Raw genomic sequence first — 20,596 nt, forward strand, 5'->3', positions numbered from 1 at the left:
CGAGTAAATCTACCCCAAGAAAGAAATGCAGGTGTAGAAAAACGTGTGTAAACCTGCTTGCTGCTGCTGATCCATCTCTACCGGATGTGGATTAAATGTCTTCAAGTTTAAAACTTATAGAACACCAATGTCAACAGCATTGTCGTGTATCATGGTGCTCTGGATACATCTTAAAATGTTATTATGTATTATTGGCATGTATGTTAAATTTGTCAGCAGTTTAGTACAGCAACGGTCACCTAGTTAATTTAGCGCTCGCTTCTCGTCCTTCATATCCCCACTACCTTAAGGCTAAATTCATTTTGACTTCATTCAGAGCATAGTTTCTTCCAGGCATCTCTTCGCCCCCCCCCCCCCCACCTGAACGAAATGGAATTAATAATATCAAGAAAATATCCAGTGCTTCCCCCCCCCCCCGGAGAAAAAAGTCTGAAAGAAACACTGATTCAGAGAATAATTTTTGGTGAACATTTAGGAAACAATTTTTTTACCAATATTTAGAAAACAGTTTTTGGCCAATATTTAGAAAACCATTTTTCCCAATATTTTGATACCAATTTTTGGCAATGTTTTCGACTCACTAAAGAAGGCGTTCTGTTCTCGAACACACTGAGTTGAAAGTCCTCCAATAACTAAGGGAAGTAAGTAGTTTAATGCTGTGATAGTGTAAGCTAAAGAATTTAAATAAAGGCACTTTAAGATACTCAGACGCATGATTTACCAAAATATAATGAGCCTCGACCAGGCTTTATTTCAGCCAACAATTCTCTGGTCAAAACACACATTTTCTATTTTCGTTTTAATTCGATCGCGTTTCCGGTATCATTTCAAGGTGTCCTACTTTTTAGAATCGTTTGAATTTTTAAATTTAAGACAACACTTCCCGCCCTGATAGATGACGTCATCAAAATGTGTGCTCATCGGCTAGCGCAACTCTTAAAAGAAAGGAAATGACAATTTGTGTTATGCTATTGACTTAGCGCCAAAAGTCAACGCAACGTGTAAATAACATCCTGGGCTTTTGGCTAACCGTATGTAAAGTTTGTGTCGGTCTAAGTCAACAGGGGGGCCCAGTCAACTGGACTTGATCTTATGCTATCTGTTGTAGGCTGGATTAGGGGGGCTTTAGGTGACTTGGGAACAAGCGTCGGCTAGATGGGGGCGTCTATGGGTTATAGGAGGCGTCTTCAGGTTATAGGAGGCGTCATCAGGTTATAGGAGGCGTCTTAATGTTATAGGAGGCGTCTATGGGTTATAGGAGGCGTCTATGGGTTATAGGAGGCATCTAAAGTTTAAAGAAGTTATTGCTAATGAGATAATAGGCGTCACACAACTATAGGAGTCTCAGACAGACTCGTGAGATAACGTGTCCCATACACAACCAGAGCTTCTTGAAAAAATTTTACCGCCCCCCCCCCCGAACGAAATGAAATTTATATAATTTATATAGAAAATATATACTTTTAACAGTGTCTGCCCCCCCCCCCCCCCCCGAAGAAAGTTTGCCCCCCCCCCCCCCGGAGAAAAAAGTCTGGAAGGAACACTGTACACAACTAAATGACTCATAGGTTAACCCGACAACATGGTTCAAACTTAATCAAAACGAATGGATGAGGGAGTAGTTCTGTCATGTTTTAATGGGCTAAACCACACCAATCTGTATGTATAGAGGGTCTTGCTTTAATATCAACAACACACATACATACACAAGGATAAACAAAACCTAATGGTATGATTGTGTGGGTTATGTTAAAGAAGTTAATTCTAACATAATCGACCCTACAATATGCCACATCTTGACAAGGTAACCATTAGATAACACTAAAACTATGCTCGCTGAGTTTGTGTTGTCTTGGTCTAGTTTTCTCATACTTTCCACCATACTTATTTGATTCACTTCTTGAAGTTTCGTTCAGCCAAATGTCAAGTTTGGATTAACATACCCCTCGTTTGTTTACATTAGAAAACTTTATGTTCCTAAAAATATCTCTTTAAGAATCCCAGGAAAACGTCACAGACCGTACACTGTGACACAAGCGAGGGGAATGTGTCAGTAGAAGATAACAATGGTCGATGTCACAACGTTTTTTTATCCTGAGTCATCGTGTACTGGCATCTAGACCCGTCTTTGTCTGGGGTATCTACAAACCTTCAGGGTTTCAACCCTAATTATCATAAAAAAATTTATCTCAACAAAAAAAAAATTGCAACCCTTTGTAATGTGCATAATTGTATTGTACTAAATTCACTTTATTTTTTTTATTTATCCCCACTTCTACATTATATCATCATCTACATCGATCATCTTATTATTTGATCCACCTGTATTATCACCTTGTATCGCACCTCTGCTGTAGTGCCCCAGCCTCCTGTATCAGCCGTTAGATGGCTCGCTAACCGACATGCTCAAATACACAACTTGAGGTCTCGTCTTTCTCTCACCATTCAGTTGTCGTGTTGCCTCTATCCGCCATATTGTTTCCTGTTACACATTATACAATCATACTAGTTACTTAAAGCGATGGAGAAAAAACTCAGTGATATCTTGAGATACAATTATAATTAGCTACCTAGCGTTGCTCATTCGCCAAATTGCTCGGATCTCAAAACGATTTTCCGCATAGAAAAAAAAATTGAAATGTCATTAATCCGCTTCAGCTCCCAAAATGCCTCCAAGTTATTTTGTAAAGTGCTTAAATAAGAAACGCATTTATAAATAACAATGTGTACATGTTGTATACAAGAGAATGGAAAGCAACCGGTTTATATTTAAGAAACCAGTCGACTTGCACAAGATGCTGGTGGATGAGGAGGGAGAAGCAGTCTCACTTTCTCTCCACACTGTAATGATGATTTACTCTTTCGGTCGCTTTCATTCACCTACTTGTTGCACACTTTATGCTACACTTTATCCCGTAACTTAACGTGACACTTCTCTGAGCCAAATAGAACTTAAATGCCACTGTACAGTTTTATATTACTTTCGCTAAATTGTCATCACTGCTTTCCTTTTTACTGGTCTTTACCTTTTTCACCACGCGTTCTTAAAGTTTCACCTGCGGGCCGTTAAAAAAAAAACCTGTTAAAGAAGGATTGTTTCTACCCCCCTTTAGAATGTTGTGGAAATGAGATAGCCAGGTGTCATTAAACCGTTCCGGTGCACGACTTGTTGCTACTGTTTCAGTGTTTCTCTCCCATGTAATGTGAAACATCCGGTTCCTCTAACTCAAATGTTGCTCACATTTCAAGTAAAACATCACTCGCTGGCGGCTCGCATCTAAAGAAAATCTCGTATGGCGAGGTACAACTGTTAAGATTACACGTTTCTGAACAAAAACACTACACACACCCTCTCACAATATACTTTACACTAGTAGGCCACCATCTTGTCATTTACACTATTGTACAGTCTCTCGTAATTTAATTGATCGAAATATCTCGTAATTTAATTGTAAGATATCTCTCGTAATTTAATTGATCGAAATATCTCGTAATTTAATTGTAAGATATTTCTCGTAATTTAATTGATGGAAATATCTCGTAATTTAATTGTAAAATATCTCTCGTAGTTTAATTGTAAAATATCTCTCGTAATTTAATTGATAGAAATCTCTCGTAAATTCAAATTCTAGCTTAAAGTAACGCTGGCTTTAAAAAAAACTTCTGGCTTTAAAAAACAAACGTTATACCAAAGCTGATGTGTTATCTGTATGGCTGTTATCAGCTTCATTTCAAATTCGTTTTATCAAAGATTTTATCGTGATATCGATCGTTTAAAACATGACGCTATGATACGCTGACAAAGCGCTGTTTGATGATACTGTCTTATTTGTCCGATACTGTATGTCCGTCTTGTTTGTCCGATACTGTATGTCCGTCTTATTTATCCGATACTGTATGTCCGTCTTATTTATCCGTTACTGCATGTCCGTCTTATTTGTCCGATACTGTATGTATGATATTGTATGTCCGCCTTATTTGTCCGATACTGTATGTCCGATACTGTTTGTCCGTCTTATTTGTCCGATATTTCCCTGTATTTACATCCACCACACGTTATCACGCCGGCAACTAAACCAGTTCTCTCTCCTCTCCCCCCAGAACTTGTAGGCCCGCCATCACGACCACAGGAGAGGCCGGTGTCCAGGACAGTCTCTCTAGAGAGTCTCTCACAGCCAGCAGGACAAGGTCATCTGCTTCAACGGTCCTCTACCCCAGCTGGGACCCAGACTACAGACCTACCTGGCCAGTCTGCTACAGAAACACAGACTTTTTCACCTGGCCAGTCTGCCACAGAAACACAGACTTTCTCATCTGAAACACCCGCACATACAGACACACACACATCCACAGACACGCCAGATTTCCATGTCGTCAAAAGGTCTAGGACTAAAGACACGGTAGGATCAAGGCCAAGGTCATGTGATTTTGATGCCCAGCGCAACAAGAGGAGGAAAGATAAGGAAACACGGGGTATGTATGTGTGGTCAATGTGTGTGTGTAGATGTGGGGGGTGTGGTCAGTGTGTGTGTCGATGTGGGGGGTGTGGTCAGTGTGTGTGTGTCGATGTGTGGTGTGTCCTGTCTATGTGTGGTGTGTCTGTCAATGTGTGGTGTCTGGTCGATGTGTGGTGTGTCTTATCAGTGTGTGGTGTGTCCTGTCAATGTGTGGTGTGTACATCAATGTGTGGTGTATGGTAAGTGTGTGGTGTGTCTTGTTAATGTGTGGTGTGTCTAGTCAAGGTTTGTTGTGTCCAGTCGATGATTGGTGCATCTTGTCAATGTCTTCCGTATCATGTTAGTGTGTGTCTTGTAAATGTGTGGATTTTATTTTGTTGTGTGGTAGTTCCTATCAAAGTTTCATGTGTCCAGTCTGTGTGTGGTGTGTCTCGTCTAGGTGTTGTGTGTTAACTAAAATCAACAATCAACACGCCTATTCCCTTAATTTAAAATAAAACTAGCTCTCATTTGTATTTTACACCTCCATACCCCACTTGTATCCAATATGAGCAGGTTTCACACACCTACACACAGATCTACATCATGTATTCCTTACACTAACGTCCAACTTAGAACGGATCATGTATCCAAGTCTTTTATTTCCGCCCCTGTTACCCCAGAGTATAGGGCCTATAGACTATAGAGGCTATGTCAACTCTAGTTGAAGAAGTCTGTATACTCGGGTTACAGTGAGAAAAATGTTCCCTTATATCAACACTCGACAGGGTGTGTTATTTTTTGACAAATGTATAAAAAAAATATGCATTGATAATGTTATGTGACATATGACATCCAATAATACAATTAACGTAGTAGTTTTAGGTGACATCAAATGACAGAGATCCCATGAACCTAGATCTAGTAGAGGACATTTTAAAAGCAGCCTAAAGGACATAATAAGATTATGATATGTGTTAGGGTTCCCCTAAAGCTAACATAGCAGGGTGTCAATATATAAGTGGGGTGTAGGGCCGTAAGGTAATCTAATAGATTCCCCAACACCTGTATCTTATAGATTCCCCAACACCTGTATCTAATAGATTCCCCAACACCTGTATCTTATAGATTCCCCAACACCTGTATCTTATAGATTCCCCAACACCTGTATCTTATAGATTCCCCAACACCTGTATCTTATAGATTCCCCAACACCTGTATCTTATAGATTCCCCAACACCTGTATCTTATAGATTCGCCAACACCTGTATCTTATAGATTCCCCAACACCTGTATCTTATAGATTCCCCAACACCTGTATCTTATAGATTCCCCAACACCTGTATCTTATAGATTCCCCAACACCTGTATCTTATAGATTACCCAACACCTGTATCTTATAGATTCCCCATCACCTGTATCTTACAGATTCCCCAACACCTGTATCTTATAGATTCCCCATCACATGTATCTTACAGATTCCCCATCACCTGTATCTTACAGATTCCCCATCACCTGTATCTTATAGATTCCCCAACACCTGTATCTTACAGATTCCCCAACACCTGTATCTTATAGATTCCCCAACACCTGTATCTTACAGATTCCCCATCACCTGTATCTTATAGATTCCCCAACACCTGTATCTTACAGATTCCCCAACACCTGTATCTTATAGATTCCCCAACACCTGTATCTTATAGATTCCCCAACACCTGTATCTTATAGATTCCCCAACACCTGTATCTTACAGATTCCCCAACACCTGTATCTTACAGATTCCCCAACACCTGTATCTTATAGATTCCCCAACACCTGTATCTTACAGATTCCCCATCACCTGTATCTTATAGATTCCCCAACACCTGTATCTTACAGATTCCCCATCACCTGTATCTTATAGATTCCCCATCACCTGTATCTTATAGATTCCCCAACACCTGTATCTTACAGATTCCCCATCACCTGTATCTTATAGATTCCCCAACACCTGTATCTTACAGATTCCCCATCACCTGTATCTTAAAGATTCCCCATCACCTGTATCTTATAGATTCCCCAACACCTGTATCTTACAGATTCCCCAACACCTGTATCTTATAGATTCCCCAACACCTGTATCTTACAGATTCCCCATCACCTGTATCTTATAGATTCCCCAACACCTGTATCTTACAGATTCCCCAACACCTGTATCTTATAGATTCCCCAACACCTGTATCTTATAGATTCCCCAACACCTGTATCTTACAGATTCCCCAACACCTGTATCTTACAGATTCCCCAACACCTGTATCTTATAGATTCCCCAACACCTGTATCTTACAGATTCCCCATCACCTGTATCTTATAGATTCCCCAACACCTGTATCTTACAGATTCCCCATCACCTGTATCTTATAGATTCCCCATCACCTGTATCTTATAGATTCCCCAACACCTGTATCTTACAGATTCCCCATCACCTGTATCTTATAGATTCCCCAACACCTGTATCTTACAGATTCCCCATCACCTGTATCTTACAGATTCCCCAACACCTGTATCTTAAAGATTCCCCAACACCTGTATCTTACAGATTCCCCAACACCTGTAGATTCCCCAACACCTGTAGATTCCCCAACACCTGTAGATTCCCCAACACATGCATCTTACAAATCGCCCCCAGCTGATTGCCTTACGTGCTTACACGTGACCCAGACAGTGGACACAAATGACCCCTGGCTATTTACATACCCACCGTGTTAAACTAGACCATAGAACAGGACCTGATCCACCTGACCTGTCACTAAGTCAGACCCCCCCCCCCCTCCCCCCTCGCCACACTTCCCTCTGGCTGACTTTAAAAGTACCACACTCCTGAATCAAACATTTGTACCAAAAATATTTTAACAGTTATTTTACAACTACTGTTTATTTTCCCATGTTTTACACTTAAAAAATTTATTTTTACACGCAGATTTTTGTCTACCTAGCTTTATAGATCACACATCACAGGATTGACTTGTTCTGTAACTATTTATCCAAATTTTGTCTTTAACTCGTAACATAAAGCTGAATTACCAACACCAGAAATAATCCTTTGTCTAAGTAGCTAATAAATGTTGTTGTTTATCCTGCAGTAATTTACAAAGAGGCATTTGATGGAGCCAAGAGAGCCGAAGAGTTCAAGTTCAAGGTCAAGTTTGACCAGTTGCTAGTCGACCTGCACCAGGCTATAGAAGAGAAAACTCCAGATGGTCTGACCACAAGCTTTGCCTCCCCCAGCTGTAAGTAGAGGGGATGATCAGCTACTGCAGTCTTCATTACATGGTGTTTTTAAGGATATTTTGCTGTAGTCAATAACTACAATCTTCTTACATCGTATTTTAAATTATCTTTTGCTGTAGTCAGCTACTACAGTCTTTATTACATCGTATTTTATCTTTTGCTGTCTGATACAATCTTAGTCTTCTCTTCATCTTTAATTGCAGGGGGGAATTCCTCCAAAAGAATTAAGTATTCGTGTCAGTATTAGTAGCCATATAGACTATAGATTTGCATGTCTGCCCTGCTTTTCTTTCTGGAATAGCCTGCAGGGCAACAGTTGTTTAAATTTGAAGTTTTCTCTTTTAGATGTGTTGTTGTCTCCAGCAAACAATCTTGAGATTGACAGATTTTGTCTATATGATCGTGTGATCGACAGCTGTTGACTCTATGATCTTGTGTCAATGATTGTGTGATTGACATATCTTGTCCGTGTGATCGTGTGATTGACAGATCTTGTGTCAATGATCTATTGTCGACAGATCTTGACCCTATGATCTTGTGTTGACAGATCTTGTCCCTATGATCTTGTGTCAACAGATCTTGTCCCTATGATCTTGTGTCAACATATCTTGTCCCTATGATCTTGTGTCAACAAGTCTTGTCCGTATGATCTTGTGTCAACAGATCTTGTCCCTATGATCTTGTGTCAACAGATCTTGTCCCTATGATCTATTGTCAACAGATCTTGTCCCTATGATCTTGTGTCAACAGATCTTGTCCCTATGATCTATTGTCAACAGATCTTGTCCCTATGATCTTGTGTCAACAGATCTTGTCCCTATGATCTTGTATCAACAGATCTTGTCCCTATGATCTTGTATCAACAGATCTTGTCCCTATGATCTTGTGTCAACAGATCTTGTCCCTATGATCTTGTGTCAACAGATCTTGTCCCTATGATCTTGTGTCAACAGATCTTGTCCCTATGATCTTGTGTCAACAGATCTTGTCCCTATGATCTTGTGTCAACATATCTTGTCCCTATGATCTTGTGTCAACAGATCTTGTCCCTATGATCTTGTATCAACAGATCTTGTCCCTATGATCTTGTATCAACAGATCTTGTCCCTATGATCTTGTGTCAACAGATCTTGTCCCTATGATCTTGTGTCAACAGATCTTGTCCCTATGATCTTGTGTCAACAGATCTTGTCCCTATGATCTTGTGTTGATAGATCTTGTACCTATGATCTTGTGTTGACAGATCTTGTCCCTATGATCTTGTGTTGACAGATCTTGTCCCTATGATTTTGTATCAACAGATCTTGTCCCTATGATCTTGTGTTGATAGATCTTGTACCTATGATCTTGTGTTGACAGATCTTGTCCCTATGATCTTGTGTCAACAGATCTTGTCCCTATGATCTTGTATCAACAGATCTTGTCCCTATGATCTTGTGTTGATAGATCTTGTACCTATGATCTTGTGTTGACAGATCTTGTCCCTATGATCTTGTGTCAACAGATCTTGTCCCTATGATCTTGTGTCAACAGATCTTGTCCCTATGATCTTGTGTCAACAGATCTTGTCCCTATGATCTTGTGTCAACATATCTTGTCCCTATGATCTTGTGTCAACAGATCTTGTCCCTATGATCTTGTGTCAACAGATCTTGTCCCTATGATCTTGTGTTGATAGATCTTGTACCTATGATCTTGTGTTGACAGATCTTGTCCCTATGATCTTGTGTCAACAGATCTTGTCCCTATGATCTTGTGTCAACAGATCTTGTCCCTATGATCTTGTGTCAACAGATCTTGTCCCTATGATCTTGTGTCAACAGATCTTGTCCCTATGATCTTGTGTCAACAGATCTTGTCCCTATGATCTTGTATCAACAGATCTTGTCCCTATGATCTACTTACTATTACAAACCTTTCAACTTTTCCCTAATTGTCAAATTCTTCTGCCTTAATATTTATGCTAGTCAGTCATCAAGAGCTGTCATCTGTCATCAACTGCTGTAATCTGTCTGTCAGCTCTGTATTGTTAAATTCCTCTGGCAGCTGGCTTGTTGGCATCCAACATTTTGTCCAACATTCCCCCCCCCCTCTCCCCTAGTTATCTGCTTGATGTAAGCCATCTGGTAACTTGTTCTATAAAGTGATCACTTTATTTTATGTGATGTGGTTTGTATGAAATGTGATAGTTTGTCGATGTGACATTCTCTATGTATCTCTTTAGATGGAGAGGTGATGCTGACATTTAGAGAGAAGGTCAAGGATATTCTTCATGGATACACTCAGAGGCTAGCACTCGCATATGAGAGTAAGTTGTCATGTAATCTTTGAACTTGTACTGTTAGGTCATGTAACCTTTGAACTTTTACTGTTAGGTCACATAACCTTTGAACTTGTACTGTTAGGTCACATAACCTTTGAACTTGTACTGTTAGGTCATGTAACCTTTGAACTTGTACTGTTAGGTCACATAACCTTTGAACTTGTACTGTTAGGTTACATAACCTTTGAACTTGTACTGTTACGTCACATAACCTTTGAACTTGTGTGTTAGGTCGCATAACCTTTGAACTAGTAGTGTTAGGTCACATAAGCTTTGAACTTGTATGTACCATCAGTTTTATTTGTGTGAAAGACTATTTATACTGCTACAGGACATTACCCCCCTGGACATTTCCCCCCCCCCGTATTCCCCCTCCATCCCGGAGCTTTCCCCCCCCCTCCCATTATCCAAAATAGAATCCTGATTCTAACTCCAACTCTGCACCTATATATTACCTTAATCCTAACCTTAAGACAAAAACAAAAAACGAAAAATTACTCCGGGGGTTATGATGAGGGGAAGGGGAAACATACGGGGGGGGGGGGGAGGGGGGGGGGGGGTAATGCCCTGTTCCCATTTATACACATCTCATTATATTGGATACCTATATTTGTAATATAGCTATTAAAGCTGACCTTTAAACTGCCAATTAATCACTTACAAGCTAATGGGGTAATTAAGAGATGCACAGGGACAGTTTGTATGACTATGAGGGGTCCAGTTTGATGGCTACTAGAGTATGTGTGTATCTATGATGTAGGTAGTTCAGTTTACTTTTTTTTCTAAGGTTTTGTATCAGACGAAGTAGATGACAACACAGTTCAAAAGGTCAAACAGGATGCGTCTAAGTTCATTGAAGATCTTATTGGTGAAAGTTTAGATCTGGTAATTATTTTTACAACTTATTGCACCTGATTCAAATAAATTAACCTAAATAATCTTAACTCTAACCATATTGTACCCTAAGCTTTTACTTGTGTGAAATGTTTGTAGTTTAACCAATTGAAACTATTGCAGACATCAGATGAGGCTTTCTCTGACCTCTCCTCCTTGTCTGATGAATCCACACAAGACCAAAACTCATTTGAAGATCTCCTAGCACAGGCGGTTGTATCCAAGGTTCGCATTTTTATTTTTTGCTTAAAAATCATACATCAACAGTTTTAAGGAGAAACTACTTTGTTAAATTAACATACACTAGCCATCGGTACCTGCAATTATAGGCCTATATAATTTAAATGTTAAACTTTTTTGAGAAATATCTTTTATAAAATAGTTGGTCAAAAATCAATGTGTTTACTTCACGTTGAACACTATTAGTGACAAAGCAAAGAAATAACTAAATAGCTAAAAATCCTACACATTAAAAATAACATAGGCTTCTAATACCTTTATACATTATTAGTCACCACAGCACAATATTAAATTGCCCACACTGATTACGAGACTTAAATTACTCTGTTTAAAACCTGGCTATTCAATTGTATTTTGTTGTTCTTTAAACTAATTATTATTATTTTAGGTCGAGAAAAATTGTATGAACTTCGTAGCATAAGTAGATCTATAGATCTAAATCAAATTTGAATGAAATAGTTCATTTCTTCATATTCTAAAATTGGAAAATGTGGGAAGTAAATCTTATTGAAGATGGCATCTTTAGAATTGTTAATCATTTACAACATTCGACATGTGATGTCATTGTTTTTGGGTTCTTGTCACAACCATAAACACTTTTCTTGTGGCATAATAAAAAATGTGTATCTACATTTGAATATGCTTTTATTTTCATTTTCCTTCTTTAAATAAATTTTAATTTATACTTTAATACATCCAACATATTATTTTCAACAAAAATCTGTATCATTATGTTCTCCATACATCGCTGAAGGTACTGATCTCATAGCCTCAGAAAATATTTTGCAGACAGAGAGAGAAATGCACACATGGTCCTTTATATATTAGGATTTCATCATATTTTTCTAAATAGATTATTATTTGTTGCTTTCTAAGTTTATAGGATTATTGTTCAAATATAAATATAGTATTATCTTTTCTTAAAACTGTTATTGTTTTTCAAATTCTTTCAGTTATTGGAAAACCACAGGAAAGAAGTAAGCAAAGTTTTAAACTCATCCAAACAAGATCAGCTCCTACACCAGAAGACAACAGAGCACAACTTTAAACAGCGGCTGAAACCAGAGAGTGATGTAACACAGGAACCTACAGACAGACAAACTCACACCACACATCTCCAAACAGTCACTGACAGTAAAGAATATTTCACCAAGAAATCTGAGCTTATCCCTGATCATTCTAGTGATGAGGATGTTAAAGACACAAAAAATGTGAAAAATAATTCAGAGAATAACAACGGGATTATTCACAATGGATTAAGTGAAGATTATGTGGATAACGATTACCCTGTAATTAGTGAAAATGATGTTGAGAAAGACTTTGAAGAATTAAAAGAATTTGTGAAGAAAACTCAGAGTTCGCGGCCCAAACTTGAGGCCAGAGAGTTTGATGACTCGCGGCTGTGTGAGGTGCTGGAGGAGCCGCTGTCAAAGTCTGTCATTGACAGGGATGAGGAGAGGGAGAACTTCCATGCCAGGACTTCCCTCTTTGACAGGATCCACAACTCTGGCGTCTCGCTGCCAGACTTCTCACAGTTTGACAACATAGACTTTACATCCAATGAACTTGACCCTGACCTACTCTCCATGAATTTAGCAATTATTCCCGAGGAGACAGAGGAGGAGTTGGAGGATGAGGAGAGGAAGTTGAGAGCCAACTGGATATTTATGGTGAGATATAACAAATTAATATATAAAAGTAATGAAAGAATTTGAGAGTCAACTAGATATTTATGGTGAGTAATGAAGGAAGTTGAGAGCCAACTGGTTATTTATGGTGAGTAATGAATGAAGTTGAGAGCCAACTGGATATTTATGGTGAGATATAACAAATTAATATAGAAAAGTAATGAAAGAATTTGAGAGCCAACTGGATATTTATAATGAGATATAACAAATTAATATAGAAAAGTAATGAAAGAATTTGAGAGCCAACTGGATATTTATAATGAGATATAACAAATTAATATAGAAAAGTAATGAAAGAAGTTGAGAGCCAACTGGATATTTATGGTGTGATATAACAAATTAATATAGTAAAGTAATGAAGGAAGTTGAGAGCCAACTGGATATTTATGGTGAGATATAACAAATTAATATCTTAAGGGAGGATAAGAAGTGTTTTAGAAACTGTTTTAATAAATTGTAATACGAATTGATTAAAATACTCTATGTTGACGGAGTTCAGACAAGATTTTGGAAACATTGTAGTTTACGAAAAAATTCAACTGCAATCTAGAGGGGGGTTGTAGGCTGAGGTGTGAAGTCATTTTAGGGGGATAGGGTCTGGCTTTTTGTGACGATGTGTGTCTGTGAGGTGGGGGGTGAAAATTGTCAAAAAAAGCGTGATGTCATTTATGGAAGACTCCTTAAGAGAGGATAAAAAAGTAATGACTATCCTAAGCGAGGATGAATACATAGATTGTAGCAAAACTGATAATTTGTAATTGTACAAATAAAAATAATAGAGAAAACTGTGTTAAACTAATATCTCTTACTGTCATAAACTGTTTCTAGACAAAGTTACTTGTATGATTCTCTTCTGAGTAAAATGAAAATTTATTTTAAAATGGTGAATTGCTTGATCACACTTCATATCTTTTCCTCAAAAAGTTCATGTAAATAAATTTACCAAATAGTTGTTCTAAACTTGAGTCACTAAATTATCAACAGGACAAGAGTGGTCTCCCATCACAAAAAGTTGTCCACAAAAAGTTGAGCTCAGACACAGATGGCCCGCGCTACATGATGGTACCCCCACCTCTTGCTGGCTATACACCAAAGATAGGGAACAGGTTTGTGGCTATTAACTGTTTGTATTAGGTTTGAGTGGTCTCAATTGAAAAGTTGATTCAAATATTCAACATTTTTAACATTGGCACTGTTGATGTTAAATTTACTGTCTTATTAGATTTATTTATTCATATGATTTATTAAGTGTATTATAAATCATCTTTTCCTGATCGTGCACAAGATACATGGGGAAAATGTGGTAGAGCTTATCTGTTTCAATGACCTCACTATACAGAAGGATAGTGTAGTCAGCACTATGCCCAGCCATCTTATTTTCCCTAACATGTGTTAGAGCTGCAGACCTGCAGTTAAAACAGCCATGAGCTCTACCATCTGATCATGCCTTCTGTGTATTATAAAAAGTGCCATCTCTAAGTGTAGACAGCATCAAGGGACATCACTAAGTTTGCTGTAGCCCCTAATAAAAGATATTTGTGTTACAGAGACATTGACCAGTTGAGTGATTTCACTGACCCATAGCCCATAATAAAAGATATTTGTGTTACAGAGACATTGACCAGTTGAGTGATTTCACTGACCCATAGCCCATAATAAAAGATATTTGTGTTACAGAGACATTGACCAACTGAGTGATTTCACTGACCCATAGCCCATAATAAAAGATATTTGTGTTACAGAGACATTGACCAGTTGAGTGATTTCACTGACCCATAGCCCATAATAAAAGCTATTTGTGTTACAGAGACATTGACCAGTTGAGTGATTTCACTGACCACTATCTGCTCAGTCCATAGCCCATAATAAAAGCTATTTGTGTTACAGAGACATTGACCAACTGAGTGATTTCACTGACCCATAGCCCATAATAAAAGATATTTGTGTTACAGAGACATTGACCAGTTGAGTGATTTCACTGACCCATAGCCCATAATAAAAGCTATTTGTGTTACAGAGACATTGACCAGTTGAGTGATTTCACTGACCACGATCTGCTAAGTCCAACAGACGGGTCAGATGATGAAGATGAAAACACTTTCTACGCCAACACCTCAAAGGAGTTGGCCAGAATCTCAGCCCAGCGCAACCCCCCACCCCACAAAACCTCAGCCCAGCGCAACCCCCCAGCCCACAAGTACAGGAACTCCTCCTACCACAGTGATGATACAGACTACGATGCCAGATCTGCCAGGCGGAAACCACTGGGGTTATATGATAGGAATTCTTTAGGTACTTTTAGATGCAAGTAAAGATAGGAATTCTTTAGGTACTTTTAGATACAAGTAAAGATAGGAATTCTTTAGGTACTTTTAGATGCAAGTAAAGATAGGAATTCTTTAGGTACTTTTAGATACAAGTAAAGATAGGAATTCTTTAGGTACTTTTAGATGCAAGTAAAGATAGGAATTCTTTAGGTACTTTTAGATGCAAGTAAAGATAGGAATTCTTTAGGTACTTTTAGATACAAGTAAAGATAGGAATTCTTTAGGTACTTTTAGATGCAAGTAAAGATAGGAATTCTTTAGGTACTTTTAGATGCAAGTAAAGATAGGAATTCTTTAGGTACTTTTAGATGCAAGTAAAGATAGGAATTCTTTAGGTACTTTTAGATGCAAGTAAAGATAGGAATTCTTTAGGTACTTTTAGATGCAAGTAAAGATAGGAATTCTTTAGGTACTTTTAGATGCAAGTAAAGATAGGAATTCTTTAGGTACTTTTAGATGCAAGTAAAGATAGGAATTCTTTAGGTACTTTTAGATGCAAGTAATGATAGGAATTCTTTAGGTACTTTTAGATGCAAGTAATGATAGGAATTCTTTAGGTACTTTTAGATGCAAGTAATGATAGGAATTCTTTAGGTACTTTTAGATGCAAGTAATGATAGGAATTCTTTAGGTACTTTTAGATGCAAGTAATGATAGGAATTCTTAAGGTACTTTTAGATGCAAGTAATGATAGGAATTCTTAAGGTACTTTTAGATGCACTTAAAGATAGGAATTCTTTAGGTACTTTTAGATGCAAGTAATGATAGGAATTCTTTAGGTACTTTTAGATGCAAGTAATGATGAAACCACTCCAATTATCTGATTGTAATAAACTCAGTAGTTATCAGTCAGCTAGGCATATTTACAAATGTTTTCAAACCTGGTACCTAACCATAGACGATAATAAGGGCAGATAATTTTCATTTAGAGTTACTGATTGGCTATCATAGCAAATATTATTAGTTGTGTTTACAGTCAAGATCATTAATTAAGAATAAACTAAATGCAGAGCATAAATATGGCACTAATTTGTTTTCTTTAAAACTTAAATATCGACCTACTATTTTATTTTTAAATTCATAGTTACTAAAAAGTAGAAAATGTATTTTTTTTTTTTTAGAATGTACTCAAAAAAGAAAACAGGTTTTTCTTTAGATCCATAAGTAAAAGAAGGCTGCTCAAAATAGTTCTTCTACTCATTTAATTTAAAATTGAATTTGATATAATTTATAGACCACAATTTTATTTACAATCTTCGTGTAATTTGTACACTACAATTCTACTTGAAAATGAACTTTCTATAATTTGTAGACTACAATGAGGACTATGGAGAGGACATGAGCCACATATCTGGCCCTATAGTCGAGCCTACCAAGCAGGAAATCAAATTACTTGAAAACCTGGATGCTGCCAAAGATGACGACCCCAAGTTCTTAGTTCCACCAGAAAGTGTTGTGGTTCAGGAGGGAGAACCAGTGAAGTTTTCTTGTAGAGTTGGAGGGACTTCTCCTATTGGTAAGTGGGTTAGAGGAGGTCACCCTCCCATTTGTGAGTCAGGGGGAGGTCACCCTCCAATTGGTGAGTCAGGGGAGGCTACTCTCCAAATGGTGAGTCAGGGGAGGCTACTGTCCAAATGGTGAGTCAGGGGAGGCTACTGTCCAAATGGTGAGTCAGGGGAGGCTACTGTCCAAATGGTGAGTGGGTTAGGGGAGGTCACTCACAATGTTGGGTAGGTTAGGGGAGGTCACTCTTCCATTTGTGAGTCAGGGAAGGTCATCCTCTTATTGGTGGGTTAGGGGAGGTCAATCTACCATTGGTGAGTCAGTTGGATCAATTGCTAGTGCATATTGATACCTAGGCCTACAGTAATTGCAAAATTAAATATTACTTTATAGTTAAATATTTTAAAATATCTGTAATTCTTTCTAAGATCTTCATTTCAAAGGGGAAAAAATATTCAAATGTTGTTCATTGTTGTTCTTCATCATGAGTGTGCATCATTGAGATGAAATTGTTTGATGGTTTTCTTCCTCAGATGTGTTCTGGTACAGAGAGGGGGATGAAATGGAGGAACTGGAAGAGTCTGAAGATGTGGAGATGTCCACCACAGGGGACAGACACAGCATCACACTCTACAACATCAGCAAGAGCATGGCTGGGCAGTACATGTGTATGGCCATCAATGAAGTAGACAAGGCTATTCAGTACCTTGTGGTCACAGTTAAAGGTCAGGGTCAAAGACTTTGTTTTTTTTCTTGATGAATAATTTCATATAATATACCTTGTATTAAGATTTAGTTTTCTTTCAGCATTGAAATGTAAAAAAAAAACAATTTAATGTACAATTGTACAAATTTTGTACAAGTCAACAAAAAAACATTTCTTGTACATCATCTACAGACAACAAGCAGGAGCTGAAAAAACCAGAGTTTATAAAAGGATTAAAAGATGTGGAGGTAACAGAAGGTCAAAGTGTTAAATTTAGGGTCAAGGTCAAAGGTTATCCACCACCCCGGATCAGCTGGTATAAAGATAATGCTCTCCTGAAAAACTCAAAAGCTTGCCGGATAGGTAATATTGACTTTAAATATATCACATTTAACAAGCTCTTCATAATTTTTTTACAATAGCACTCACAATTTTTTCTTCATTCCTTTGATATTTAATTGTTTACTTTTATTAACTTCAATGTTTCATTTTTTTTCCCTCTACTTAGTTTTATCAATTGTACAATCCAGTTTATTAATAGTTAAAAAATTAAATTTATGAGATGTTCCCCAAAACAACAACAGTTAATTTTATATTTAATGAAACAAAATTTTCTTGCTCCAGAGAAATTTGGCAACCGCGACTATATTTTAACAATTGACTACGCCAGCATGGATGATGATGCGGAGTACACGGTGTCAGCACGTAATGTGGCAGGGGAGGTCAAGATGTCCGCTCAGGTCATCGTGGAACCCCAGTCAGGTGAGGCCTGGCTCGGTGCCGGCAGTGTGACAAGTTTGTCACAAGTTTTTATCATAGATTTTTGTTCTATCAATTTTCTTTGTTATATTTGATGCCAAGGTTATGTCAAGCATAAACTTTTTTTTATCTTTGGTGCAAAGTTTGTGACAAGTTTTGTTATATTTATATGTTGTATTTTATGCACAAGTTTTTGTCATAATTGTTGTATTTGGTGCCATGATTGTGAAAAAGAAATTAGTATAATAGTTTGTTAAAGTTGGTGCTAAGTTAAGGGCAAGTTTTTTGTCATATTTAATTACATGGTTTTATATGTTGGTTATGTTTTGTATCAATTGTTTGATAATTTTTATTACATTTTTGGTGATTTTGCGTTTTGTGTACTTAAATTTAACTGCTACATAAAGTTCTATGTTTTTTGCTAATAAACAAATTAACATACTCCTCATGTAAAATAATTCTGTGTTTAACGCCTATGCTGCCCAAGCTGTAAACCCATCTAACCAATGTCCTGATTTCCCTGGCTTAGATCAACCAATCAGACGACAGCGCCACTCATCAGTCACAACCTCTGGAGCGTCTGACTCCGATTCTGACCGCACCTCACTTTATAAACCTAACGGTACTCACTCACCCAGCGCACGTCTGTCTCCCCTGACAACCAGACCTGTGCCACAGAGAGACAACCACCTTAGAGACAACCACCTTAGAGACAACCACCTTAGAGACAACCACCTTAGAGACAACCACCTTAGAGACAACCACATCAGAAACCTGGACAGAAAAGTCGCAGCCACGCAGCAAAAAGTTGAGCAGGAGAAGATAAAAATGGTGAAGGATGATCAAAGGGTAGGTTCTGCTGATTATGGAATTGTTTCAACTTTTCTTTGAGCTTCTGTTTTTTTTTAATCAAGATTCTTTCAGGATTTTTATTTGGAGGTTTCTTATTATAGTTGACTTACTGTACACTTATTGTAGTGTATCAAAGCTTGTATTAAATTTAATTTCTGTTGCCTTTCTTTATGTAATTAATTTCTAAGCACAACCCTGAGCCAGCCAGATACAGTGTGGCAGCTAAGCTAGCAGCAGCTATTTGGTTGCAGTGCAGCTAAGCTAGCAGCAGCTATTTGGTTGCAGTGCAGCTAAGCTAGCAGCAGCTATTTGGTTGTAGTGCAGCTAAGCTAGCAGCAGCTATTTGGTTGCAGTGCAGCTAAGCTAGCTGTCTAAAATATCATTGTTTAGAAGTTTCAAACTTCTGAACAATTATAGTTACAGAAAAGAAGAACATTTAACAAACAAAACAAGTTTTAAAGTTGTTTTGTTTTTATGTGTTATTTTTTCTGTAATTTTTCCTAAAAACTTTAATTTTTGCTGTGGCACTCAACTTTTAGATGATCTCTAAATCACTACAGCTGAAATAATGTGACTTAACAAAGTAGTTGTAGCAACAACTAACAGTGTCAGCCCTTCTTTTAATGTAGTAAACAAATTGAATGTTTCCCCTTTTTTTTATAACCCAACACAATTGTCCTGTTTGGTGTCTTGTCATTTGTCAATTTATGGTTTGGTGTCATGCCAGCTGTCATGTCATGGCATTTGTCATGTAATATCATTGTCATGTCTTGCCATGTGTCATGTCTTGCCACTTGTCATGTCGCTAACAGTTCCATGCAATGACACACACTCTGGAGACTGTAGAGAAGAAGCTCAACTCTCTAGAGACTTACCTCCCTTACTTGTCTATGTTTGGCAAAGATTTCTTTGAACTCTCCCATATCATGTGGCCAGATTTCAGTGGTGTGGTAGGTAGTTCCCATCTCTCAGCATGACATCTAACAAAGCTTATCAAACCTCTACAGAAACACATTTCTGTATAACACTTGCAATTATTCAAATTATCAACTTTAAATACTTGCTATCCTATCTGTATATTTATCTCTAAATTTGTACATTCCAACATTTTGTTTCTGTTATTACTAAGATAAAACTTTCTAAAACAGCATGTACCATTTTAGATAACTGGTATACCCTTGTTTCCTTAGTTATCTCCCTTCTGTAGTGTTTACCATTATCTGCCATGTTTTTATACTTCTTTTTTTTTTAATTAATTATTTTGTAGTATAATGTGTGTAGAGGAAATTCAGTGAACAATTATTATTTTTATTAAGTTTAGACAAAAGTCATTACAAAAAAAATTTGATTAGAATTTTTTTTTTAAATTAAGTTTAGAAGAAAATCATAACAAAAACTAGAAAAAAAGTTGTTTTATTTTAAACTTAGTTTACATTCAATAATGTACTGGTTGAATATTTATGCAAATTGTATCTTATTTCTACACTTTCATAAACATACTGACAAACATAATACTATTTAATAATATTATTAAAACAGTATATTCCAATGACAGTGAAACAATGTATATATATAATATAATACATAACTCATCACAA

The 20,596-nt window shown here is 37.4% G+C and overlaps 1 protein-coding gene across 1 annotated transcript in view; it reads left to right on the forward strand.

Annotated features, from left to right (window-relative positions):
• The window catches only part of LOC131952102 (muscle M-line assembly protein unc-89), a 72,065-nt gene that overhangs the window by 42,815 nt on the left and 8,654 nt on the right, over nucleotides 1–20,596 (forward strand). The window contains exons 4-16 of the mRNA XM_059314617.1: nucleotides 4,102–4,473; nucleotides 7,559–7,705; nucleotides 9,931–10,014; nucleotides 10,817–10,914; nucleotides 11,047–11,148; nucleotides 12,117–12,833; nucleotides 13,836–13,957; nucleotides 14,869–15,143; nucleotides 16,491–16,694; nucleotides 17,215–17,406; nucleotides 17,580–17,750; nucleotides 18,012–18,149; nucleotides 18,676–18,995. Of these exons, the coding sequence (XP_059170600.1) occupies nucleotides 4,102–4,473; nucleotides 7,559–7,705; nucleotides 9,931–10,014; nucleotides 10,817–10,914; nucleotides 11,047–11,148; nucleotides 12,117–12,833; nucleotides 13,836–13,957; nucleotides 14,869–15,143; nucleotides 16,491–16,694; nucleotides 17,215–17,406; nucleotides 17,580–17,750; nucleotides 18,012–18,149; nucleotides 18,676–18,995 (2,942 nt within the window). The remainder of the gene's footprint in view (nucleotides 1–4,101; nucleotides 4,474–7,558; nucleotides 7,706–9,930; nucleotides 10,015–10,816; nucleotides 10,915–11,046; nucleotides 11,149–12,116; nucleotides 12,834–13,835; nucleotides 13,958–14,868; nucleotides 15,144–16,490; nucleotides 16,695–17,214; nucleotides 17,407–17,579; nucleotides 17,751–18,011; nucleotides 18,150–18,675; nucleotides 18,996–20,596) is intronic.

The sequence above is a fragment of the Physella acuta genome, unplaced genomic scaffold (assembly GCF_028476545.2).
Source record: "Physella acuta isolate Inbredline_101_S28 unplaced genomic scaffold, ASM2847654v3 ptg000852l, whole genome shotgun sequence".
Lineage (NCBI taxonomy): Eukaryota > Metazoa > Mollusca > Gastropoda > Physidae > Physella > Physella acuta.